General features: G+C 37.0%; 1 protein-coding gene across 3 annotated transcripts in view; it reads left to right on the top strand.

The window, feature by feature from the left end:
• TMTC2 (transmembrane O-mannosyltransferase targeting cadherins 2) overlaps window positions 1-24,009 on the top strand; it is an 852,682-nt gene that overhangs the window by 215,539 nt on the left and 613,134 nt on the right. For all 3 annotated transcript variants that reach the window (XR_009565442.1, XM_030856453.2, XM_060305966.1), the window contains one exon: window positions 10,317-10,431. Coding sequence is in view for 2 of the 3 variants with exons in the window: in XM_030856453.2 (XP_030712313.2) it covers window positions 10,317-10,431 (115 nt within the window). In the remaining variant the exon portion in view is untranslated. The remainder of the gene's footprint in view (window positions 1-10,316; window positions 10,432-24,009) is intronic.

Raw genomic sequence — 24,009 nt, 5'->3', positions numbered from 1 at the left:
TCCTGATGGATGTTTGAGATATACTGCATGTTTATCTTAGGAACTGATTTATTTTTAATAAAATGTAATCTTTGATTTTTATTATTTTTCTCTTCTTAAAACTGGCTTTGAGAGTATTTAATGTTGCTTTGAGATTTGTTTTTCTTGGCCTGGGTTTGCTTGGCAATGAAATCCTCAGTAGCATGACCATAGATTCTAAATACAGGAGATACCCTGTTAAAGGGTATATCTAACTTGTTATGCTTTTTATGGATGATGATCTATTAATGGCATATTATTCCTTTTCCATAGTAATGTACTTTGCAGAGTTCTATTTTCTTATTTAATTATCTCAGTGATGCTGGAGTTTAACTTGGGCAAGCATTGTTATACCTGTTTTACAGATGAGAAAGCTAAAGGAGGGGTAGAATGCTTAGGGAGAAAAGGCATGGTAAGTAGGACAGATTTTGCAGTAAGGTAGATCGGGGTCCTAATCCTAACCCAGACCATGAATAGCTGTTATTATCGTCCTTAGAGTGTCAAGTGGCTGATCTGTATAGTGAGTATAGCAATACCACTGTGTGCGACAGAGTGTGTGTAGCACCCTAGCCCAGGGTTTGGCCCATATTCCATGTTTACTTACTACTGTTAATAAGAAATAGGAGAGTCCAGTAATTTACTTCAGTGTACCCAGATCTAATTGTTAACAGAATTAGAACTAAAACCTTAGGTTTGGGATATTTTGGTTTATGTCTCCACATCAAATTTCCTTTTAGTGACACATAATAGGAAACTAACCTGGGGCCGTTCGATGGCAGGGACCCATCCAAATGATGACAGGATTCACTGTGAGATAAAGTAGATTATGAGATTGGAGTGTAAAGGAACAAAAGAGAGAACTAAAGAAAAAAAAAATCACTTCTCTGTTTTCCCCCTGGAGTTGTTTAGAATTCCTGAACTCTTGCCCTTTCTAAAGGTTGTTCGTCTTTTAGAGCTGAACCAGACTCAAATGATACTAAATATGTCAGAGACAAACTGTAAGAGATTCTTTGGTTCTATTATGTTCCTTATATGAAATCAGAAGTAACTCAACTACTCTGTAGAATTTACAGTCAACCTATGGTAGTGATTGAACAGCCTCATAGGCTAAGAGATCAGCCAGATGTGAGGAATTTCTGATGAGTCTTTACTGAATTGGTATGTCTTTTGTATAAATAGGGTCACTATATACCAGTTATATATTCACCAAGTGTTTTAGATTGACAGTGTAATAGGCCAAAAAAAGGGTCTGTTGGTAAGATTTGAGGAGAGCCTGAAAGCTCAGATGATTCTAAATTCTTCCTTGTCCAGTCATTATATTTGCAAATGCAATTGTATTTGCTGTCTTCATGTATAATGCTGTGGGTTAGTTTATCAGAAACTTCACAGAGAGCACATTGCTATCAGGTAGGAACATAAAGAGATTTGTTTTCTTTTGATGGAGAGGCAATGGGAAAAATTTTGAGCACAGTTGGGAAATGAAAGAGTGAAGACTTCCACAGGTGAGACCCAGCTTCACAGACCATGCGTGGTACTGATAGCAGACACTGAACTGTGGACCTGGGGGTGGCTCATAGTTAGTCAGAATACAGTAGAGATTGCAGATGGTAAAACGCTAAGGAATAACCCTAGATGTGTTAAAACCAAAAAACCTGCACTGAAATGTATATGTGGATATTACAATATGCACATAGATAGCGTAGTGACTAACAATGCTGTGAAGACAATGTTGACATATCAGTGGAATACTAAATTTTATCTTTTCATTTTTAATACTTTTTTCCCTTATTAGGAATAAACTTATTTTCAGCTCCGTGTGAAGTAACCAAAGGTAGGGAAATGAGAAATAATTGCATATTATAAAATTGCTCTAATTAGAGTGTAAAAGTGTATAGTATATGTATTCCGGTATCATATGAATCATAATCTTTAAATTATGTGTACTTTTTCCACTTAACATTTTAGCCAGGCAGTTTTTTTTTACCCACTTTATGTTCGTTTCTATAATAATCCAAGGTATAATTACCAGGAAAAATAAATTCTTGTAGGCTTATAAGGGCTCATATTTCCCTGGAGTCACTATCATACAATTAGTAAAAAGCCCAGGCTACAAATGTTGACTCCCTTACAATGTTTGTTAATGGATAGAATGAGAAATCATTCTGGTTAACAAGAAAAAAAAACCACATTCACATTAATTTTAAGTTTCATGCAGTTAAGTGGCTCTTTTTTCCCCTCCTTCTACATTCTTTCTCTTCCCTTTTCACTGAGATTAGAAATTTTAACGTAATTATCCTTTATATTTTAAAATGACGTTTATTTAACTTACATCTTTAGTAACACCATTTTTGGAACACATCTGAAGTCCAAGTGTTCCATAGTGATTAAAACAAGGGTTTTGGAACCAAGCAGACATAACTTTTAGCTCGGTTAGCTTTTAAGTGTCACTTTCTCTGAGGCACAGTTTCCTCATCCAGTACAGGTACACTAGGCACTCCTGTATTTACTTCCTTTTGCTGCTGGCCTGGCTTAGATAACTGGCAAATTTCAATGTTTAAACCTTTTTTGGGGGGTAGCATTCTGATTTCAAACAAGTAACTTAGAATTGGAGGAAGCAAAATTTAGGATTTATCACCTTATTTTTTTTTATTTTTATTTTTTGCGATATGCGGGCCTCTCACCGCCGTGGCCTCTCCTGTTGCGGAGCACAGGCTCCGGACACGCAGGCTCAGCGGCCATGGCTCACGGGCCCAGCCGCTCCGCGGCATGTGGGATCCTCCCGGACCAGGGCATGAACCCGTGTCCCCTGCATCGGCAGGCGGACTCTCAACCACTGCGCCACCAGGGAAGCCCTATCACCTTATTTAAAACAGTATTAAATGTTTCAATTTTGCCAGATCTTTACATAGAACTTGGTGTTGCTATAGGGACTGAAGACATATATTAAAGTTCTAAAGTAAAAATAAATTACAGCTGAAGGCAGAAGTCAAAAATGGAGTCCTTGCTGATTCTGGTGGCTGTGTTCACTGCACCAATGGAATGGAAATGCTGGCATGATAACCCTGAGGCATGACTCCATGCCTGAACGTTAAGTAGCTGAAATTTGAATATTAAGAGATTCATTCATCTTTTTCTTTTAACATCTTTATTGGAGTATAATTGCTTTACAGTGGTGTGTTAGTTTCTGCTTTATAACAAAGTGAATCAGCTATACATATATCCCCATATCTCCTCCCTCTTGCATCTCCCTCCCACCCTCATTCATCTTATTAGCTAATTTTTCAAAGAGTAATGCATGCCGTAATCATAAAATTATTTAAACTTTTTTTTATAATCAATGAATATAAATATCTCCAAACTTTTAGTGTAAAGTAAAAATATCCTTGAATGGCTTCCTTGGTGACGCAGTGGTTGAGAATCCGCCTGCCAATGCAAGGGACACGGGTTTGATCCCTGGTCCGGGAAGATCCCACATGCCGCGGAGCAACTAAGCCCATGCGCCTACAAGTACTGAGCCTGTGCTCTAGAGCCCGTGCTCCGAAATAAGAGAGGCCACCGCAGTGAGAAGCCTGCGCATGGCAACAAAGAGTAGCCCCGCCTCGCCACAACCAGAGACAAGCCCGCGTGCAGCAACAAAGACCCAATGCAGCCAAAAATAAAATAAGTAAAATTAAATTAATTAAAAATATATATCCTTGAAAAAATTGCTCAAATCTCCCTGCATTGATTTTGTGAAATATATCAAGTGCTATGAAATTGCAGTAGTTAATTTACAGTAAGTTTGAATTACTTTATGAACTTAGAACTGCTGTATTTGAATGAGGGCTTTGAAAAAATTTTGGAGGGATTCATTGCTGTAGATCACTTAACATTTCCAGACGGGGCTCACTTTTGATTTTCTCTTTAGAAGAACTTTTGCAAGATGGGAATATTTAATTGTTTTTCTGCCTTTCAAAGAACATAAAATGAACTGTGGCAGATTGTGGACGAAGTACAAGAGAAGCTTTCCTTGTGAGTTAAGGTCAAGTTTCTTAGTAAGTGGATACCTTTTAGATGCAGTTAAATACCAGTGTGAAGGGCCCTTGAGATATGAGTTATTCTTGCTTCTTTGCTTCCTGACTTTGTTTAAAAGAAAAAATTCATTTTCTTTTTGAAAATAAAATAACTTTACAGATGAGATTTCCTAAAGCTTATCCAGTGATACCTAGAAGCATCTGTTTGCTTTTCCTTAATATAATCATTGTATATGCTTAGTCCTAAGAACTAAGTCAGGTACTTGTTAAACAATGCTTTTTAAATCTCTTGTCACATGTAAGGCATCTTCAGGGCACTTAGGAGTCCTTGATAAATGTACCTAAATCCCCAGTATCTTTGAGCAACAACCATTTATTTACATAGGTAGACTCTGTTCTCTTTCCATTGCATTAACTAGAAAATGTGACATTTAAAATTCCATTCCCAAAGAAATGTAAAACACTTAATATATTGTTTGGCATTCATTTTTCTGTGGTATAGAAAATACATTATGAAATATGGGTACCAGATAGCTTTAGTTTGTTGTTTCTGGAGTATTTTGTCCCTACCAGTTCTGAGGGGATGACTCATTTGGATAATTTATCTTGGTTCTGTATTATACTCTAGTCCCTCAATTAAATATGTGTAAATATTGAGTATTATAATATGTGATCTACTTTGTATTCTGACTCAGTATTGAGAGGGTGAGATTTCGATGCCTGGAAACAGATCTGGTTCTCTATTGTCATTAAGTTTGCAATTTAAAAAATTAACTTCAGTTCATACATCAATGAAATGGGTATAGTAATGGACCTCAAAGGTTATTTTTGTGTTAAATAAATTCTGGACACTGTCAAGCATATAGTAAACTTTAAATAAATGAAAGTACTGTTATTTTTATTATCCCAATATACATATATTTTTATTCCTTCTCCACCTCCCCTTCTCCCTTCACCTTTTCCTTCTCTTTTTCTCTACCTAGGCTTGTAGTGGTGCACATTAATCCCATGAAATGGGACAGTAGTCCCCCAACAAGAGCAGCTTCTTATAGTATAAACTGTGTCAAAAATAGGAATAAAATGAGTACTCTGAATATTTTGAAATACTGTTTGTTGGGAAAAACTTTCAAAAATTACATTGAGATTTTTAGGATAAACTGATTACATTTTTTTAAAACTTCAAATAAGTGCTTTATTATCTACAGTGCTTTAATGTGTGAATTGGATTCATCTGGGCACACTATTAAAATATAGACTTTGAAAAACTAGATACTTTTTTTAGGCTTCACTCACAATTTCTTGGAAAAATTTCAGGGATTTTATTCCAATCAAACTGTAGCTTTAAAGGTCACTGCAGTGAAATAAATGCATCAATAAAATATATGAGATTAAAAATTTTAAAAGTGTAAATGACATTAAATATTAATGAAAATACAAGATCTTTAAGTTATGTTGGTCCAAAGTATAATTACCAAGTGAAAATTTGAAGATAATCTCAAACATCTGTTTCGAATTGTCGTAGTACAAGAAAAAGTTTAGTGAATGTTAAAACCCTTTATTCCTGAAGTAGGATATAGAATAACCCCATCTCTATTTTAAAAGAATGTGAAGTGTGACCTTCATTTTCCTTTTGTCCATTCTTTCCTATCCTCCCCTCCCCTCCATTCTCCTTTTCATCCCCTGCTACCCAGCTGCAGAAGTTAATTATATTCCTCAGTTTGCAGCCAGTTTTCAGGGTGATCCCTACAACTTTCCTCTCTTTTATTTATGTATTTATTCCCTTTTATCTCTATTCCTAACTTGAATTTCCCTTTGCATCATAGGTAACGGTTCTAATGTACTTGATTTGCATCCTTAGATTTATAATGTACCCTTGTAAAATATGTAGTGAGATTTTGGGTGGGAATGAATTTTTAATATTTTTAAAAGAATGCATTAGATATTTTGAATCTTTGTAGGCTTTTCAAGGTCCATTCATGTTACAGTATTTACATGGAATGTGCTGGTCCTCACTGCTGTATAGTAATCCATGAAGTTTATGTCTCACATGATACTCCCATGATGGACAGGTCGATTATTTCCTACTATCAGCCAACACTAAGAGGCTTGCATTAAACATCCTCTTAATGTTCTCTTAGAATTTCTCTGGGAGTGGGATTGCTGGTCAGGGATTATTCATGACGTAGTCAGTAACATTTGCTGATCTGTCAGATGGCAGAACGCAGTGGTTTCCCCAGGCTACAAGGCCCCCGACAGTGCACAGGGCCCATTCCACATGCCTACCAGTATTTGGCCTTATCCAGTTTTCTCATTTTTGCCAATCTCAAGTCTCATTGTTATAATTTGCATTTCTCTGGGTTACTAAGGAATTTGAGTATTAGTTAAAATTATTTAATGTATTCTAGAATTTATTTTGGTTTCCCCTTTTGTAGATTCCTGTTCATATCCTTTGCCCATTTTTTTCCCCCGCTGTTGGATTTCTTATTGCTTTGTTTGGAGTTCTTTTTATTTCTAAGTACAGTTCCTTTTTGTTTAGATGTTTGAAATATCTTCTCCTGGTGTATTAATGCATGTCCCTAGTGTCCTTCAATAAGTAGAAGTCCTTCATTTTGAGATACTCAAATTCATCAATTGTTTTACTTTTTGAGTTCTGTTTGGAGGTCTTTTTAAGAAGCCACTTTCCCTTCCACAGAGATAATCTATATATTCTTCTGTTAGCTTTACTTTTTCACATTTATCTTTTAAAACCATCTGGAGTTTACCTTTGTATATGGTGAATATGCTATAAAGACCCAGTTTCATTTTTCTCTTCTATTATGGTTATTAGAATACATTTTTTGTTGTTAATAAATTATGCTAAAATATTGATTGGAATTATATAGAATTTATAGATTAATTTTGGGAGAATTGACATCTTTATAATGTTAAATTGTCCCATCCGTGAGCCTTGGAATATTTCTCCATATTTTTTGAGTTTTGGTTTAGATACTTTCAAGTCATCAGACCAGCTAGGTGTAAAAATGGATCTGATATAAAACAGTTGACTTGGTTGATATGATCAAATTTGTCAAGTAATAGGAAAAAAAAAACCCCCTAAAGCTACAGTGATTAATTCTGTAGGTTAATTATATAGATTTGAAATCGTCACATTAGCCCTTTTAAGATGTACTTTTTATAGTTTATTTTAATGTATTTTCCTTTAAACTATAATATATCTGTAAAAACTAAATTTTAACTGGTTTATATGTCAACAGTGTTTTTTTTTCCTACTTTTTGTTTTATCACTGAAACATGAACAACTTTTGTGAAAAGGTTACTATTTAGTTGACTACTAATAGGATTTTTAATTTTAGGTTATATTCTGTAGGGTAGCTTTATATTTTTAGAAGTAATCTTTAGGTTAGCATTGGGTTCTGGTAGCAGTGAAGCAAAAATCAATAGTATTTAAATTTAAATAGGCTTAGTCTTGTCAGCTCTTACTTAAAAACCTAAACTCTCTTTTGGTAAACACAGTACTAAAGAGCAATTAGGAAGAAGGGGTTTTGAAGAAGAATTGTTTTCATATTTGAATGTGATGAAATCCTCTATGTCGGTGCCTTGCAGGCAGAGACCAGAAGGAACACACTGGTAGTAAGGAAGTTGGCTTAACTACTCCTTGCACTGAAGGAATCTCATTATATGCCCTGTCATTGGATTTGGATTTTGGTTGGGTGATTTGGGCAAGGGTCTCAGGAAACAGGGGAGTCCTCTAGATCGGATGCTGGGACAATTCTATCTATGCCTGGTTAAAGAAGTATTCGTTTAGCAAGAGAGGGGGTTGTTTGGTATTTTGTGGGTTGTACAGTGCCCTTTTTCTTTTTTGTGTTTAGTAAAATTATGAAGTGATCTTGCTTGGTATCATTTACCATGGTCTCAAAGTAACCTTGTCTCCAGCTGTTTTCCTGTTGTATATGTACAACGGAAGAACAGAATGGCCTGTTGGTGAGTGTCAGATGAGTTCAGGACATCAAAGTCTACCCTTTCTTTCCTCTCTCCCCTACTCCCTCTTTCATCCATAAGCAATTAAAATTGTTTAAAAAATACGTACTTAATTTGGGAATTTTCTTCTTTTTGTAGTTACCTAGGGCAATGACTTAATCATAAATACGTGAGTGATTTCTGTTTGGACAAAAGAAACTTAGTAACATGCTGTGGCTTTGCCACAGATAACTTTACTGATGATTTTTAATTTATAAGTTGTAGTCTTACTTTGAAATAACCATCTCCTCTGCTGCCTTTCCCTGCGGAAGCCATCTTAGATTCTTTGCTCTTACTTTTCCCCCTACCTGGAATCGCTGGTCTTTGCAACACTGCTTCCTTATCCTCAGTTTTTAGAGATAACACCCATTTCCCTATTTCTAAGATATCCCTGTTTAAATTAGCCTCATTCCCTCCATCTTACTTTGTTTTATATTGTTTGTAGCACTTATCACCTGAAGTTAATTCATTTCTTCTATTGTGTGGTCCTCCCATCCCCACTCCACTCCCCACTTCAAACATAAGCTGCGAGTGGGTGAGAACTTGTATGTATGTACAGTTGTGCCAGCCCCCGATAATGCTTCTGGCACAAAATAGGTGCTTAATAAACAAATACATTTATTAATTAATAAATGAACCACTAACCAAATGAGTAAATGTATATTCTAGACATAATTATGTATTTGTTGACTATTAACTATTAATTGGGCTATAAGTACTTGAAAAAATGTCAATCAGTTTCTCTGGAAATATGCCTTAATATTCAAACTAATTTCTTGCTATAATTTTTTTTCATCATCTGTGTTCAAAGACTACGGGTAAGATGGGATAGCATTATAATGATGTTTTCCTGGTGCTTAAATTACCAGTTGGATGCATTGGCTATTAGAAGTTTCCATTGAGCCATACTTTGTTATGTTGGTGGTGGGATGGGGGGGTTGGATATAAAATACATATGGTGTTTTGCCTATTAAATTTAAAGATAATCATAATTTATTTTACTATATGTTTTTCATACTTTTTATTTTTTTAACTTTTATCTTTCAAAAAGATAAGGATTCAATTTTCTATGGACTCATAGTGCCAAGGCCTATTCGTAGCGTGTGAATGTTGGTTTGCAGTGAAAGATGAAACTTAGTGTGAAAATATTTATTGAGTATTTGCCACGTGGCAGGCACCATCTTAAACACCCTACGTATACAAGCTCATTTAATCCTTGTCAACAAACCCAGGAGATATTATTCTCCCCCATATTACAGATGAGTAAACAAAGGCACAGAGTGTTAAATTACAGGCCACATAAGCAAATTTGGGATCGAAAGAGGCTACATATTTTTATGCATTAAAAAGTGATGTCTCAAAACCCCTTTCATTCTTCATATACAGCTATTAATTACCCAAATAAATAGATCTTGGCACACATGAGCCTTCTCATCCTCATCTTCTAGTTGGGAGGGACTCTGATTTCAGGACCCGACACCCCATCTCCTTATGGGAAAGAAAGAAGACAAGAGAAGTACCCAAGTTTGAGGGATAGGTCTGTTTGAGAGCCATGCTGTGTGGGCAGCTGTTAATGGAGTGTCTTCTAATATTGAGAAATCATGATTATTTGGAGTGAAACGTAAAAGGTGTACAGAAAATGTCAATTTTTAAGTGTGACTGTGTGTGAAAACACTGTTACTGATTTTACCATGTATGAATTTATTAACAGGAAGGGTATAAAAGAACATTATATGTGAATAAACCATATATACTTCACTGTTTTAAGAAGCATAGTGTTTACTGATACATTCTGATGACTATTAAGCCTTTTTATAGCTTTGATATACTTAGTTATCTTCTTTTTTATTCCCAGTTCTTCTATGTCATTTATCAGTATTTTTGTATTTGAATGAAGTCTTTATTTTAAGATGATTTCTTACAGTTTCTGGTTTAGTAAGTATACAATAATTTCAGTCCACGAAGACCCCTACCAAGATTTGAAAGAGCTTCAAGTCTTTGTAGGTGATCTTAAGATAACATAGTTCTTGGCCTTATGATGAACTGTATGTGTATATCAGCTTTGAGACATAGTTTTGTTTTAGGCTTTCATTGTATTTAATCCCCTAGTTTGATGAAATGTTGGAGTACAAAGGAAATAAATTTGCTTTCTTAAAAATGTTTTATGAGAGTTTTTTCTCTCATTGTGGTACTTCCTGACGGCCTGATATTATGTCATATATAATTGGAATGACACTCAGCCTGAATACTTCTTTCTCTTTTTGGCAGCATGGGGTAACCTTGGAAATGTTCTCAAGAGTCAGAGCAAAATTTCTGAAGCTGAAAGCGCCTATAGAAATGCTTTGTATTACCGAAGCAACATGGCTGACATGCTTTATAATTTGTGAGTATGCGTTGCTTTCTCTGGTTTGGTTCATCTTTGAAACATGTGGCGAGAGGGGCTATTGATTTAACTGCTGGAAATGGAGATGATGGTAGCTGATATTCTGAAATAGTCTTTTCATGAATCATGCCTCTGAGATCAGTAAATGGATGGTATATGTGATCTCTGTTTTGGGCCACATCATTGATATTCATGTGTATTGATATAATATGGCTAGGTTTTTTTTTTTGAAGTACTATGCCATATAACATAAAAATTGGTTTAAATGCTTTTAGCTTTTTGTTTTAAAAAGTTCACATCATTAGTACTTGGTTGTGCTCATAAAATAAGGCTGCTATGTATGATACTCTATGTAATTGATATCTTGATTTTTAATAATAGATTTTATCCTCTGTTAAAGAATTGCTGGTGTCAAAGTATATATAGAACATGTACTAAACCTGGGGAGTTATCAAATAAGATAATGTTTTTCTTTTATTTTTCCACCCCCTCCTTCAATGGTAGTGACAATTAGGTTGGGATAATGGGATAATTTAGAATGTCTGTGTATGTTGGGTTAGAAAAATTCCTGGGGAAAAATCTGTTCTGTTATTTGAATGGAAAGCCCCAGGGGGTGCAGTTAGATGTGAGTGGATAAATGCAAATTAAACTGAAATCCTTTTTCTGCTCTTGTATTTATGACACTCTTTTATTTATTAGTAATAGAAACTTAGTCTAAACTTGCTTGAACACAAAAGAGAATTTATTAGCCTCCATAACTGAAAATCCCTGGGGTTGACTAGATGAAAGCACAATTAGATCCAGGTGTTTTATTATGTTTCGGGTATTTGTCTCCATTTTGTGTCTTTGGTTTCTTTTGGGTTCACTCCTTTCTCTGTGGGACTCTAAGTTAATGAAATGACTCATGCACCTTTATGCATATAGACTCAGTCTCTGAAGGACTTGTCTTGGTGTCTCTATTAATCCTGGAAAAAGATCTCTGACTGACCTTTCTGGGATCATGGATCGATTCTTAAATGAAACTTTGGGCCGTGTGTCCGGGGCTGTAAGAGCCCTCCATTGACAGTGCCTCTGGGGTTGGAATAGAAAGGAGGAGGACCAGTTCCCTGTAGGAAGGGACCAGGCATATAAGATGTCTACTGCTTGTGTCTAATGGCTGCTATGTAATATTGACAATATTAAACTAATTTGTCAGCTTCATTTTTTTTTTTTTTTTTTTTTTTTTTTTTTGCGGTACGCGGGCCTCTCACTGTTGTGGCCTCTCCCGTTGCGGAGCACAGGCTCCGGACGCGCAGGCTCAGCGGCCATGGCTCACGGGCCCAGCCGCTCCGCGCCATGTGGGATCTTCCCGGACAGGGGCACGAACCCGTGTCCCCTGCATCGGCAGGCGGACTCTCAGCCCTGCGCCACCAGGGAAGCCCCTGTCAGCTTCATTTTTAATGTGCCTTTGTGTTCTGGTTATCTCTAATCTTTTGTACTGGGTAAATCTAAAAGTACAGATGTAAAAAAATTTTTTTTAAAAACCACCAAAATATCTAGATTTTTAAGGGAAAGCAGACAAGATGAGCTCAGTTTAACTTCCTGTTTGTACATTTACCTTTTCTTTAACTTCCTAGACTTTAACCCTGGGGTCTCAGTCTCCTGGCCTATAGTCTGAATTAGGTCAGCATGTGTTTTGTGTTGACCTGCACAGTGTTCAATTTTCTCTTTTTTACCTGGGATGCCTTCAGGTGGAGCACTCCCTCTCCAGTTTACACACCCCTGATAATGGGATGTATTTCATACTTCATCATTTTCCCCGGTCTGCTGTGTTTCATACTTCGTCATTTTCCCCGAAGTAATTTGAGATTGCATCTTTTTCTTTATTTGAATGGATATATCCAGATACAACTACAAAGGCTTTCCCCCCATGTCTTCTTCATCTAAATAATGTGATGTTCCTATATTATTGATTAGTATTGATTATTGAATACTATTTTTATTTCATGAAAAAGAACCTTATCAGTTTGACAAATTTACACAAACATTCTTTTTCTTTTTCTTTTTTTTTTTGCCTCTGAAAGTAATGTTGTCAAAGGGAACTCTTGCCTTGCAATATGGGATGCCAGTTTGCTTCTGGTGCCCATTCTTCATACATTGTCAGGGGAGAAAGTAGCTGAACAACCAGCATCTCTTCTTTGAACTTGTTTTTCTCTCTCTCATCTATAGCCACTGGTTGAAAAGTTACCTACCTTCTGGTGTTACTTGTTGGGCAAGGGTTGAAAGAAAAAGGAAATGTGTCCAACCAGCCTTATTCTTTGCTGAGAAGAGAAATTTATTCAATTAGATGAATATACTTTACATGTAATTTAAAAGCTGCATCTTATAACTTACTCTGTGGATGCATATGTAAACTGTGAAAGCATATAGATACATCTCCCTAAACCCTAATGAAAAATTCTTGCTGAAGAAGCGGTTATTAACAAGATTTGGTTTCTTCCCCCCTATTAGTAGGAAAAGGGATATGGCATAATGCCATTTATAGTTTCAAAATCATTTTACTACTGTGACAGGTTTTTTTAACTAAACAGTTGGCTCAAGTGGAGAGGCCTAAATTCCACAAGAAATGTCGGCAATAATTTTGAAGGATTACATAACCCATGTGGTTGACAGAATTCTGATACATAAATAATTATGTTTCAAAATAGGTGAGTTATTCAATGATTTTTTTTTTTTTTTTTTTTGCGGTACGCGGGCCTCTCACTGTTGTGGCCTCTCCCGTTGCGGAGCACAGGCTCCGGACGCACAGGCTCAGCGGCCATGGCTCACGGGCCCAGCCGCTCCGCGGCCTGTGGGATCTTCCCGGACCGGGGCATGAACCCGCGTCCCCTGCATCGGCAGGCGGACTCTCAACAACTGCGCCACCAGGGAAGCCACAATTCTACTCTTAATAGCAATAGATGTAGTACATTTATTGCATAACCTTATATTTAACCTTTTATTCATATTATCAAATTTATTAAAATTCAGTAGTTCCCACAAGTAATTTTAAGACCAGGTTTGACAGATCTGCCTTATGATGTTGGTTTCTCTTTTCAGGTATAATAAATTTTCAGGGACAAAGCAGATGGACCACCACTCAGTGATTTACACTGTCAGATCTTATAAATACGTAGTCGACTTTCAACCTTTTAACTGCACCACCCACTGCCATTTGAAATACAATTGATTTCTCATCTGAAAAATGCTCTGTTCTTTCACTGTTATAGATTTGTCCCAGTCAGTCTGTTCCAATTGCCACCTAAACAGGGAATTCAATAGAGCATTGAATATTTCATTAGGCATTAGATTTCAGAATGCAGATGATAAATGTAATGTGGTTTAATCAATTCTTGATTATCTTACGTAACAGATGGGATTATTTCTGTGGATAATAGAGATTTTGCCATCATAAGTTGTCATTTTTGTTCTGTAAGCATCTAAGGAATCATCCAATCTGAGAAGCTAGGAAAGGAGCAATACAATAAACTAATAAATGTAAGGGAAGTAAAAAGAAAATGTTAATGAAGTAGAATATGGAGAAATAATGGGAAGTAATGAATAAATGTAAGAGCTTTTTCTTTAAAAGATCAACAATATATGGCAAAAGTAATGGACAAAATAGAAAATCTCAAATATACAATACAGTACTGAGAATGAGAAAGGGCCTGCATCCAGATGTATGGAAGCTTAAAATAACAAAATGTTAGTTATGTATATGAAAGTCTTAGTAATATGAATACTTTTCTGGAAAAATATAAATGATTAACATTAGCCCAAGAAGAAGTTGGCATTCTGAATCAAAAACCTTGGAAAAATTTGAAAACCATATTAAAGAATTTTCTCTCCAAGGAACCAAGTTAAGGCATTTCACAAGTAAGTTCTATCAAGTCATTAATCAAACGGTATTTCTTGCATTAGTTACACTTCTCACTTATTTTTGTGAAGCTAAATAAAACTGACAGCAAAAGGTCTGATGATATTTAAAACCAAAACACAAAAGAATAACGACAACAACAAAACTCAAAAAACAAAACAAAAAGCAAACAAGCAAGAACAAATAACAGAACCGAAACAGGCCAATAGACTTATGAATATAAACGTAGACATATCTTAAAATTAATATAGTGGATGCAGCAGCATATTAAAGATTAAAACACTACTATAAGATGAGATTTATTCTAAGTTTTATAGTGGGGTATTCAATACCACAATTCAATTGCTATACTCTTTCAATTTAAAAAGTCAGAAGAGGAAAAAAATTATCTTTTCTAGAAGTGCCAGGAAGGCTTTCGATCAACATCTGCCTCAGAGAACAAGACATAAATAAACTAGGAATAAATAAATACTTCTACAACATAAAGATTATCTGTCTAAAGTTATAGAAATACCATATTTGATATTGAAGTACTATGGTCATTGCCATTCATATTCAGCTTCATGAAGTAGTGGCAGTTCCTTATTGGTCATTATATCTCTCCATATCCACAGGAGTTCTGACTATATTTGTTGCTTTTATAAATGAATTATGAAATTCATATCAGAGCAGAGGAGATTCCATTTGTCACTATAAGTGGTAAGATTAGTAATGGGTATTAGCCACATTCTTTGAATTGTGTAAGTATATGTTGATCATTGTCATTAAACAATTCTGGGTTATGACAGCCTTCTTGAATGAGGTGTCTAGAGTTGTTATCTTGAAGTTTCAGAAACAAAGACATTTATGTTAGCGTTAGTTTGTGTATTAGTTTCCGTAACAAAGTACTGCAAATTAGGTGGTTTAAAATAATAGAAATTTATTATGGCACAGTTCCGGAGGCTAGCAGTTCACAGTGAAGGTGTCCACAGGGCAAGCTCCCTCTGAAAGCTTTAGGGGAATCCTTCCTTGCCTCTTTCCTGTGGTTTGCTGCCATTCTTTGGAGTTCCTTGGCTTGCAGCTAGCTGCATGACCCCAGTCTCTGCCTTTGTCATCACATGACAATCTCCCTGTGTAACTTTGCCTTCACATCCTCTTATCTGGATACCAGTCATATTAGATTAGGGGCCCACCCTTGTTATCACATTACATCTGCAGTGATCCTTTTTCCAAGAAAGGACATATTCTAAGGTATGGGGGTTACAACTTCAACATACCTTTTTTGGGAGAGACATAATTCAACCAATAGCTGCCTATTGGGAGCTTCATTTTAAGAGGCAGAGTGACACATAGTGGTACCATTCTATCTATCCACAGTACCAAGCACAATGTCAAACACATGAGTTTTTAACGGGGGGTGAGGATTGAGGAAGCTAAAAATCTGCATAGAATTTCAACAAGTTTATATATCTCATGATGCCGAGAACTCTGTCTTCAAAGGAAGTAATATAGGAGGATAGAGCAGTGAGGGAATGTGGGGTGCAGAGTTGTCACCATAGATCTAGTTCTAATGAGAGATTTTTTTGTTTGTTCAGGACCAGCTTTTGAGGACCCTTGAGAGGTTAGAAGGATCAGAGATTACAGGATGGAAGTGGTGGGACTATCTGATAATGGGGTGGAGCCATTCCTTGAATCCCCGTTGAAAACAAGGCATGAGAAGCCTGTGGAAGTGAGGTCTGTAGAAATGAGGGGGAAAGTAACCCTTGGCCAAAAGGCTAGAGTTCAGGGCAGGATTTCCTGCCAGGTTCCATGGATGTGTGTATGTATGTGTATAAAGGATGGAGGGAGGTGTTCAAAGGATACCAGGTAAGCAGGCTGGTCTCCCAAAATAGACAATTCAGGAGAGGCTATCAAACAGGAGGGCCAGGAGGTGCTTGCCATGTCTGATATCAAGTAAATGGGACTGAGAGATTTTGGTGAAATTCCATTGGCTTGGGGTCACCAGAGATCTGGATACACAACTCATCTTTAGTGATTCCTGGAAGGAGGTGAGACAGCTTGCAGGTACCTACCTACCTGTTCACATGGCAAGAGCAAAGTCTAACACTTACTGCATACTTTCATTTTGTTTTAATTGATCATTTTTACCACTTAATAGAATCTTGTTGAAAACATTGAAGCAGTACTGAAGAATAAGCAATAAAGCATAAAAATTATTATTGCATTCCTTACACATCTTTTCCCCTCCTCTAGAATATTTTCACTTTTTTCATAAGCATTTCTATATGTAGTTACAACATGTAGTTATACAAGCATCCTTTTAACTTTTTCCCCTGTGTATGGAATCACCAGTGATTTTTTTACTTCTGGATGTATATACAAATGTGTCATAATTTTCATGACCGTCTCTGCTTTCATTAACATTACATTGTTTCAATTGGGGCTGTTACACAGACAGCATTAATAAACGTCCAATGGAATGGTTTTAAAACTATGTTGCTTCAAAACCGTGTTTCCGTAATTACCAGTGGAGTTTATTTTGTTTATTAGCTCTTTGTAATTTTCCTGGGAATTAATTGTTCAGGTTTCTTGCCTGGTTCTTTATTGAGAAGTTTTTCTTGTTGATTTGTGGGGTTTAAGGTGAAAATGGGTCCCTCCGCCGCACTTACATGTATAACACAAACATCTTTTCTGCAGGTATTTTCTCCTAGTTTTTGCTTGTATTTTTACTTGTCTTATGATAATCGTTATTGTATATAACTTGAATCTCTCTCTATATATATATAAAAAAAAATCCACAGAACCTTTCCTTTAAAACCTCTGTAATTTTGTGTCTCTATGAAAACCCTTCATAGGCTAATATTTTCTAAAGTTATTGTCCATTTTTTGAATAGTTTTAGAATTATTTTTGGTTTTTTTCTTTAGGTACTTAGTCCACCCTGGATATATTATTTTTTGTATTAAGGTATTTTTTTTTCCAAAATGAAAACTAATGTCCCCATAATAATTTATTGAATGCTTCACACCTAGGCCAAGTTTGTATATAACCCTGGAGTCATTGTCATGGGCTTTATTTTGGTCTTTCGGTAACCCACACCGAGAACAATTTGTTTTATTTACTGTAACTTCTACTATATTTTATATTTTAAGGCAAGTTTCCCATTCTTCTTATTTATTTTCAAGCAATTCTTGATTATTCCTCTGTGTTTTGTCTTTAATATGAACATGATCAAAGCCTTGTTAAATTGCATTATAAGTCTGGAGTTTTAGTTGGTTTTCCAGTGACTATATGTTCAAGTGAGGTAAACTGACGTGGTTATACTCTCCAAGTTTCCCTTCTAGATATGTGTATTTTTACATTTATTTCAATTTTTAAATTTCCCATATTGAAAATACTGTATTTTGGTTCAAAAAGGCCTCACATATTTGAGGTTGATTTATTCTTTTCTTTTTTTAACATCTTTATTGGAGTATAATTGCTTTACAGTGTTCTGTTAGTTTCTGCTGTATAACAAAGTGAATCAGGTATATGCATATGTATATCCCCATATCCCCTCCCTCTTGCATCTCCCTCCCACCCTCCTTATCCCACTCCTCTAGGTGGTCTCAAAGCACTGAGCTGATCTCCCTGTGCTATGCAGCTGCTTCCCACTAGCCATCTATTTTACATTTGGTAGTATATATAAGTCCATGCCACTCTCTCACTTCGTCCCAGCTTACCCTTCCCTCACCCCATGTCCTTAAGTCCATTCTTAACGTCTGTCTCTTTATTCCTGTCCTGCCCTTAGGTTCAGCAGAACCACTTAAAATTTTTTTTTTCAGATTCCATATATATGTGTTAGCATACAGTATTTGTTTTTCTCTTTCTGACTTACTTCACTCTGTATGACGGACTCTAGGTCCATCCACCTCACTACAAATAACTCAATTTCGTTTCTTTTTATGGCTGAGTAATATTCCATTGTATATATGTGCCACATCTTCTTTATCCATTCATCTATCGATGGACACTTAGGTTGCTTCCAAGTCCTGGCTATTGTAAATAGTGCTGCAGTAAACATCGTGGTACATGACTCTTTTTAAACTATGGTTTTCTGAGGGTATATGGCCAGTAGTGGGATTGCTGGGTCGTATGTTACTTATACGTTTAGTTTTTTAAGAAACCTCCATACTGTTCTCCGTAGTGGCTGTATCAATTTACATTCGCACCAACAGTGCAAGGGGGTTCCCTTTTGTCTACACCCTCTCCAGCATTTACTGTTTGTAGATTTTTTTGATGATGCCATTTCTGAATGGTGTGAAGTAATAACTCATTGTAGTTTTGATTCCATTTCTCTAATGATTAGTGATGTTAAGCATCTTTTCATGTATTTGTTGGCAATCTGTGTATCTTCTTTGGAGAAATGTCTATTTAGGTCTTCTGCCCAGTTTTGTATTAGGGTTGTTTGTTTTTATGATATTGAGCTGCATGAGCTGCTTGTATATTTTGGAGATTAATCCTTTGTCAGTTGCTTTATTTGCAAATATTTTCTCCCATTGTCTCTTCATCTTTTTTATGGTTTCCTTTGCTGTGCAAAAGCTTTTAAGTTTCATTAGGTCCCATTTGTTTATTTTTATTTCCATTTCTGTAGAGGTGGGTCAAAAAAGATTTTGCTGTGATTTATGTCATAGAGTATTCTGCCTATGTTTTCCTCTGAGAGTTTTACAGTGTCTGGCCTTATATTTAGGTCGTTAATCCATTTTGAGTTTATTTTTATATATGGTGTTAGGGAGTGTTCTAATTTCATTCTTCTACATGTAGCTGTCCAGTTTTCTCAGCACCATTTATTAAAGAGGCTATCTTTTCTCCACTGTATTCTCTTGCCTCCTTTATCAAAGATAAGGTGACCATTTGTGTGTGGGTTTATCTCTGGGCTTTCTATCCTGTTGCATTGATCTATATTTCTGTTTTTGTGCCAGTACCATACTGTCTTGATTACTGTAGCTTTGTAGTATAGTCTGAAGCCAGGAAGCCTGATTCCTCCAGCTCCGTTTTTCGTTCTCAAGATTGCTTTGGCTATTCGGGGTCTTTTGTGTTTCCATACAAATTGTGAAATTTCTTGTTCTAGTTCTGTGAAAAATGCCAGTGGTAGTTTGATAGGGATTGCATTGACTCTGTAGATTGCTTTGGGTAGTAGAGTCATTTTCACAATGTTGATTCTTCCAATCCAAGAACATGGTATATCTCTCCATCTGTTGGTATCATCTTTAATTTCTTTCATCAGTGTCTTATAATTTTCTGCATACAGGTCTTTTGTCTCCTTAGGTAGGTTTATTCCTAGATATTTTATTATTTTTGCTGCAATGGTAAATGGGAGTGTTTTCTTGATTTCACTTTCAGATTTTTCATCATTAGTGTATAGGAATGCCAGAGATTTCTGTGCATTAATTTTGTATCCTGCTACTTTACCAAATTCATTGATTAGCTCTAGTAGTTTTCTGGTAGCATCGTTAGGATTCTCTATGTAGAGTATCATGTCATCTGCAAAGAGCGACAGCTTTACTTCTTCTTTTCCGATTTGGATTCCTTTTATTTCCTTTTCTTCTCTGATTGCTGTGGCTAAAACTTCCAAAACTATGTTGAATAAGAGTGGTGAGAGTGGGCAACCTTGTCTTGTTCCTGATCTTAGTGGAAATGCTTTCAGTTTTTCACCATTGAGGATGATGTTGGCTGTGGGTTTGTCATATATGGCCTTTATTATGTTGAGGAAAGTTCCCTCTATGCCTACGTTCTGCAGGGTTTTTATCATAAATGGGTGTTGAATTTTGTCAAAAGCTTTCTCTGCATCTATTGAGATGATCATATGGTTTTTCTCCTTCAATTTGTTAATATGGTATATCACGTTGATTGATTTGCGTATATTGAAGAATCCTTGCATTCCTGGAATAAACCCCACTTGATCATGGTGTATGATCCGTTTAATGTGCTGTTGGATTCTGTTTGTTGAGGATTTTTGCATCTATGTTCATCAGTGATATTGGCCTGTAGTTTTCTTTCTTTGTGACATCCTTGTCTGGTTTTGGTATCAGGGTGATGGTGGCCTCATAGAATGAGTTGGGGAGTGTTCCTCCCTCTGCTATATTTTGGAAGAGTTTGAGAAGGATAGGTGATAGCTCTTCTCTAAATGTTTGATAGAATTCGCCTGTGAAGCCATCTGGTCCTGGGCTTTTGCTTGTTGGAAGATTTTTAATCACAGTTTCAATTTCAGTGCTTGTGATTGGTCTGTTCATATTTTCTATTTCTTCCTGATTCAGTCTTGGCAGGTTGTGCATTTCTAAGAATTTGTCCATTTCTTCCAGGTTGTCCATTTTATTGGCATAGAGTTGCTTGTAGTAATCTCTCATGATCTTTTTTATTTCTGCAGTGTCAGTTGTTACTTCTCCTTTTACATTTCTAATTCTATTGATTTGAGTCTTCTCCCTTTTTTTCTTGATGAGTCTGGCTAATGGTTTATCAATTTTGTTTATCCTTTCAAAGAACCAGCTTTTAGTTTTATTGATCTTTGCTATCGTTTCCTTCATTTCTTTTTCATTTATTTCTGATCTGATTTTTATGATTTCTTTCCTTCTGCTAACTTTGGGGTTTTTTTGTTCTTCTTTCTCTAATTGCTTTAGGTGCAAGGTTAGGTTGTTTATTCGAGATGTTTCCTGTTTCTTAAGGTAGGATTGTATTGCTATAAACTTCACTCTTAGAACTGCTTTTACTGCATCCCATAGATTTTGAGTCGTCGTGTTTCCATTGTCATTTGTTTCTAGGTATTTTTTGATTTCCTCTTTGATTTCTTCAGTGATCACTTCGTTATTAAGTAGTGTATTGTTTAGCCTCCATGTGTTTGTATTTTTTACAGATCTTTTCCTGTAATTGATATCTAGTCTCATAGCGTTGTGGTCGGAAAAGATACTTGATACAATTTCAATTTTCTTAAATTTACCAAGGCTTGATTTGTGACCCAAGATATGATCTATCCTGGAGAATGTTCCATGAGCACTTGAGAAAAATGTGTATTCTGTTGTTTTTGGATGGAATGTCCTACAAATATCAATTAAGTCCATCTCATTTAATGTATCATTTAAAGCTTGTGTTTCCTTATTTATTTTCATTTTGGATGATCTGTCCATTGGTGAAAGTGGGGTGTTAAAGTCCCCTACTATGAATGTGTTACTGTCGATTTCCCCTTTTATGGCTGTCAGTATTTGCCTTATGTATTGAGGTGCTCCTATGTTGGGTGCATAAATATTTACAATTGTTATATCTTCTTCTTGGATCGATCCCTTGATCATTATGTAGTGTCCTTCTTTGTCTCTTCTAATAGTCTTTGTTTTAAAGTCTATTTTGTCTGATATGAGAATTGCTACTCCAGCTTTCTTTTGGTTTCCATTTGCATGAAATACCTTTTTCCATCCCCTTACTTTCAGTCTGTATGTGTCTCTAGGTCTGAAGTGGGTCTCTTGTAGACAGCAAATATATGGGTCTTGTTTTTGTATCCATTCAGCCAATCTGTGTCTTTTGGTGGGAGCATTTAGTCCATTTACATTTAAGGTAATTATCGATATGTGTGTTCCCATTCCCATTTTCTTAATTGTTTTGGGTTCGTTATTGTAGGTCTTTTCCTTCTTTTGTGTTTCTTGCCTAGAGAAGTTCCTTTAGCAGTTGTTGTAGAGCTGGTTAGGTGGTGCTGAACTCTCTCAGCTTTTGCTTGTCTGTAAAGGTTTTAATTTCTCCATCAAATCTGAATGAGATCCTTGCTGGGTAGAGTAATCTTGGTTGCAGGTTTTTCTCCTTCATCACTTTCAATATGTCCTGCCACTCCCTTCTGGCTTGCAGAGTTTCTGCTGAAAGATCAGCTGTTAACCTTATGGGGATTCCCTTGTGTGTTATTTGTTGTTTTTCCCTTGCTGCTTTTAATATGTTTTCTTTGTATTTAATTTTTGACAGTTTGATTAATATGTGTCTTGGCGTATTTCTCCTTGGATTTATCCTGTATGGGACTCTCTGTGCTTCCTGGACTTGATTAACTATTTCCTTTCCCATATTAGGGAAGTTTTCAACTATAATCTCTTCAAATATTTTCTCAGTCCCTTTCTTTTTCCCTTCTTCTTCTGGAACCCCTATAATTCGAATGTTGGTACGTTTAATGTTGTCCCAGAGGTCTCTGAGACTGTCCTCAGTTCTTTTCATTCTGTTTTCTTTATTCTGCTCTGCAGTAGTTATTTCCACTATTTTATCTTCCAGGTCACTTATCCGTTCTTCTGCCTCAGTTATTCTGCTATTGATCCCATCTAGAGTATTTTTCATTTCATTTATTGTGTTGTTCATCATTGTTTGTTTCATCTTTAGTTCTTCTAGGTCCTTGTTAACTGATTCTTGCATTTTGTCTATTCTATTTCCAAGATTTTGGATCATCTTTACTATCATTATTCTGAATTCTTTTTCAGGTAGACTGCCTATTTCCTCTTCATTTGTTAGGTCTGGTGGGTTTTTATCTTGCTCCTTCATCTGCTGTGTGTTTTTCTGTCTTTTCATTTTGCTTATCTTACTGTGTTTGGGGTCTCCTTTTTGCAGGCTGAAGGTTTGTAGTTCCCGCTGTTTTTTGTGTCTGTCCCCAGTGGCTAAGGTTGGTTCAGTGGGTTGTGTAGGCTTCCTGGTGGAGGGTAGTAGTGCCTGTGTTCTGGTGGATGAGGCTGGATCTTGTCTTTCTGGTGGGCGGGTCCACGTCTGGTGGTGTGTTTTGGGGTGTCTGTAGACTTATTATGATTTTGGGCAGCCTCTCTGCTAATGGGTGGGGTTGTGTTCCTGTCTTGCTAGTTGTTTGGCATAGGATGTCCAGCACCGTAGCTTGCTGGTCGTTGAGTGAAGCTGGGTGCTGGCGTTGAGATGGAGATCTCTGGGAGATTTTTGCAATTTGATATTATGTGGAGCTGGGAGGTCTCTTGTGGACCAGTGTCCTGAAGTTGGCTCTCCCACCTCAGGGGCACAGCACTAACTCCTGGCTGCAGCACCAAGAGCCTTTCATCCACACTGCTCCTTAATTTAGGATGATTTGTTGTCTATTCATGTATTCCACAGATGCAGGGTACATCAAGTTGATTGTGGAGCTTTAATCCGCTGCTTCTGAGGCTGCTGGGAGAGATTTCCCTTTCTCTTCTTTGTTTGCACAGCTCCCAGGGGCTCAGCTTTGGATTTGGCCCCGCCTGTGCGTGTAGGTTGCCGGAGGGCGTCTGTTCTTTGCTCAGACAGGACGGGGTTAAAGCAGCTGCTGATTCGGAGGCTCTGGCTCACTCAGGCCGGGGGGGGGGGGGTGGGGGGGGGTGGGGGGGGTGGGGGGGTGGGGGGGTGGGGGGGTGGGTAGGGAGGGTCACGGAGTGCTGGGCGGGCCTGCGGCGGCAGAGGCCGGCTTGACGTTGCTAGCCTGAGGCGCGCCGTGCGTTCTCCCGGGGGAGTTGTCCCTGGATCCCGGGACCCTGGCAGTGGCGGGCTGCACAGGCTCCCCGGAAGGGGGTGTGGATAGTGACCTGTGTTCGGACACAGGCTTCTTGGTGGCGGCAACAGCCGCCTTAGCGTCTCATGTCTGTCTCTGGGCTCCGCACTTTTAGCCGCGGCTCGCGCCCGTCTCTGGAGCTCTCTTAAGCAGCGTTCTTAATCCCCTCTCCTCGTGCACCAGGAA

The sequence above is a fragment of the Globicephala melas genome, chromosome 10, assembly GCF_963455315.2.
Source record: "Globicephala melas chromosome 10, mGloMel1.2, whole genome shotgun sequence".
Lineage (NCBI taxonomy): Eukaryota > Metazoa > Chordata > Mammalia > Artiodactyla > Delphinidae > Globicephala > Globicephala melas.
The sequence above is the reverse complement of the archived record's forward strand: the minus strand, read 5'-3'. Positions and strand labels throughout refer to the sequence as shown.